This window comes from Belonocnema kinseyi, chromosome 10 (genome assembly GCF_010883055.1).
Source record: "Belonocnema kinseyi isolate 2016_QV_RU_SX_M_011 chromosome 10, B_treatae_v1, whole genome shotgun sequence".
Classification (NCBI taxonomy): domain Eukaryota; kingdom Metazoa; phylum Arthropoda; class Insecta; order Hymenoptera; family Cynipidae; genus Belonocnema; species Belonocnema kinseyi.
The window spans coordinates 42,608,015-42,611,451 of NC_046666.1; the positions used below are offsets into that span (position 1 = coordinate 42,608,015).

The following is a 3,437-nucleotide window of genomic DNA, read 5'->3' on the forward strand; positions in this document are numbered from 1 at the left end:
TTTGTCCACCCCGGGTTATTTGATTTCCCCGGTACCACCCATATCTGGGAAGCGTTCCCCTATCCGCAACCTGGGGAGGCGCCCGATGGAGGACCAGCAACCGCGCACGGGGATCTTCCATGGTGGATTTCGATCATTTGCTGGGACAAAAGCTGCATTTGCGGGCCTAGTTTTCCGGCCCAACGCTCTAACAGTTGACACAGCTGTGCAGTATACAAGAGTTTGCACCTCTAACGCATTTTGTGCTACGTACAAGTACTTAGGTAAAACCTTGCTTTCGAGATGTGCTATTAGTGCACGCAGATCATTTGTGATAATCATTTTGGGCATAGAATGCCTTAGTGTTGGTTCGACATACCTGAACTCTAGTAAAGCATGACCAAAATTCTTTTCCAGGTGCTGTAGTTTCTCTGAGATTTCTCTATCCACATCATCGTTAGTAATATCCAGATGTGGTTCTAATGGATCCGGTGCATGATGTTCATTATACTTAGCACCTACGAGTATGCCTTCAGCAGCAATCAAGTCTTCGTTATCCACATCTTCCAAGGCGAGCTCATCAATAGGAAGCTGCCGTTCGACTTCCATTTTGATAGCAGCTATTTCAACAGCCGAAAGCAGTCTGTTTACAGATATTGAGCGTTTTTGATCTGCCAGATTCTGCTCATTTATTTTTGTGGCTAGCTCTGGGTATTTAAGTAAGAAGAGTCTATGATGTTCTCTCCTCACACTTTGCCCACATTTCTCTGCCAAGAAATAAAGGTGCATAACATCTCTGTTCATATGGTATGTCCATTTTTGTTGCTTTTTTGATTGCTGAACCTCTAGTTCTGCCTCTGGTTGTATAAGGTCATCCACCTCTAGAGGATGTGGTGGTGTTAGATCATCAATAGGTTGAGGAAGAACATTAATTGCTCCTGCTTGACCGTTTGACGCGGCTTTCTCTAACTGATGTTCATTGCCGTCGTTTTTCCACCCCAAATCAACCTGTAGTTTAATTTCCATTGCTCGGTCTTCTGTAACATGTAGATTAGTCCTGATGTCTTTCACCTTAGCGATAAGATCTCTTAGTGCGACTTTTTGTATATTAGGATACTTTGTAGCAAATTTTGTTTTTAAATTGTATCCTTTTTCCATGTTTGTTTCAAACTTCACACTTTCGTAATAGAGACGCACCAATTCCTCTTTCAATATGTTATCCCAATTGATTCTCTCCCACGGTATCTCTGTCGAGGTGTTTGGCTGCAAATAGCTAACGCTAGCCAAAGCATCCTAAGAAGGCACAGTTGATGTTCCACTGCTTACCCTTTGTCGCAGATGTTCTTGCTGGCCAGCTGTTTGATTAGTGAGATCTGCCTGACCATCTCACAGCTCACCATCGCCAACGTACCGAATGCTGTAGCTTCAGATGTGGCTCCAGGGGCGCCCCGACGATCCTCGGGAAGAGACAAGCGTTTCAAAATCTTTAATATATTCTCCATTCTTCTTTGATGAGTTTTGGTGTTCTACTTAGTCCCTCTCCTCTTCGTTATCAGTCTATTTGGCATGGGAAACCTTGTTAGTAGCAATGCTACCGCCCACATTGCCGTCAAAGTCATGAGAGGAGAGCTCAAGCCCTAGCGCGACATCAACGCGGAACACCTTTGGTAGGGCGGAACACCTTCGGTAGGGGGAACTCTTTCCGTAGGGGGAACACCTTCAGTCGAGCTTTTTTTCATTATTTTTATTACTTTTCTTAAAATAGGATTTTTTATTATTATTATTATCATTATTATTATTATTACACCATTAAGCCATTTCCCTGTCGGGTAAGTGTGACTCACTCGTTGAGGAAAGGAGTAATGTGAGGAAGGGATATACACTTTTCTTTAGATTGATCCAAAATTTTCATGTTATTTATTTAAATAACACGTTCGTTCCGCAACACTGCTCTAACCCAGGTTGCTGATCAATCTCTCTAACAATCAACCCAAGTGAAGATCCTCACAAAGTCGTTACGTAAGGTTCCCCACTTGGGTCCATCAGTGTCCAAGGTTTTTTGTTTTATGCGTCATTCAGTCTACTGATACTTTTTTTATTAACTATTTGCCGCCATACTTTTCTGTTTTTTTCTTATTTTTCAATATAATGTTTTGTCTATAGTTTACTTTTTCTCATTTCTGGAAAAACGTAAAAAGTTCACAAATTATAGCGTGACAGAAAAATATTAAGAACAAAATTATTTCCCAATATTAAAAAACCATTTACAATTAAATTTTGGTTCCTTATCTGCAATATTCAGAAACCTTTAGAAATAAATGCAGTGAAACTCTTCTATAACGCTGATTGCGGGACTGGCGGTGGGTGGGAACAAACTCATTATAGCACGCTCCGCTTTTGTTTGTTAACGTCTGAATGCTCGCTTGTGTGACAACCGCAGACTCCGAGAACCCCGCGCAGCTCCTGTTACAGCTACCTGCGGTGCGGCGTCAATTCTCGGAAGGGCTATAGAAGGGAGGTCTATTGAAGAGTTTCACTGTATTGTGAACTGAAATGACTTATTTAGATATTTTTATTGAAGAATTGATAGTGAAGACAATTTTGAATCTTCATTAATGGGTAAGTAAACTGAAAACTGCCACTAAAAGTCATCTTTCCACCAGCCGATTTTGCAGGAGCTGTTGCTAAATCAATCGGCATTCTACCAGCCGTGATTGAAACAGCCGTTTCTAAATCAGTCGGCTTTCCACCAGCGGACCATGCAGAACCCGATTATAAATCAGACGTCCCTCCACCAGCCGATCTTCCAGAAGGCATTCATAAATCAGTCGTCCCTCCACCAGCCGAGCTTCCAGAAGACATTCATAAATCAGTCGTCCCTCCACCAGCCGATCTTCCAGAAGCCATTCATAAATCAGTCGTCCCTCCACCAGCCGATCTTCCAAAAGATATTCATAAATCAGTCGTCCCTCCACCAGCCGATCGCCCAGAAGCCATTTCTAAATCAGTTGTCCCGCCGCAAGCCGACCATGCTAAAACCGTTCCTGAATCAGTCGTCCTTCCACCAGTCGATCTTGTAGAAGCGGTTCCTAAACCAGTCGACCTTCCACCAGTCCATATGAAAGAACCCGAATCTAAACCAGACGTCAGTGGACCAGTTGCCCTTCCACCATTCGATATGAAAGAACCCGAATCTAAACCAGACGTCAGTGGACCAGTTGCCCTTCCACCATTCGATATGAAAGAACCCGAATCTAAACCAGGCGTCACTGGATCAGTTGCCCTTCCACCAGTCCATATGAAAGAACCCGAATCTAAACCAGGCGTCACTGGACCAGTTGCCATTCCAGCAGTCCATATGAAAGAACCCGAATCTAAACCAGACGTCAGTGGACCAGTTGCCCTTCCACCATTCGATATGAAAGAACCCGAATCTAAACCAGGCGTCACTGGATCAG

The 3,437-nt window shown here is 43.3% G+C and overlaps 1 protein-coding gene across 1 annotated transcript in view; it reads left to right on the forward strand.

Moving 5' to 3' along the window:
- The first annotated feature begins 2,594 nt into the window (after positions 1-2,594).
- Positions 2,595-3,437, forward strand: part of LOC117181092 (repetitive proline-rich cell wall protein-like) — a 977-nt gene continuing 134 nt past the window's right edge. The window contains exons 1-2 of the mRNA XM_033373661.1: positions 2,595-2,598; positions 2,643-3,422. Coding sequence (XP_033229552.1) covers positions 2,595-2,598; positions 2,643-3,422 — 784 coding nt within the window. The remainder of the gene's footprint in view (positions 2,599-2,642; positions 3,423-3,437) is intronic.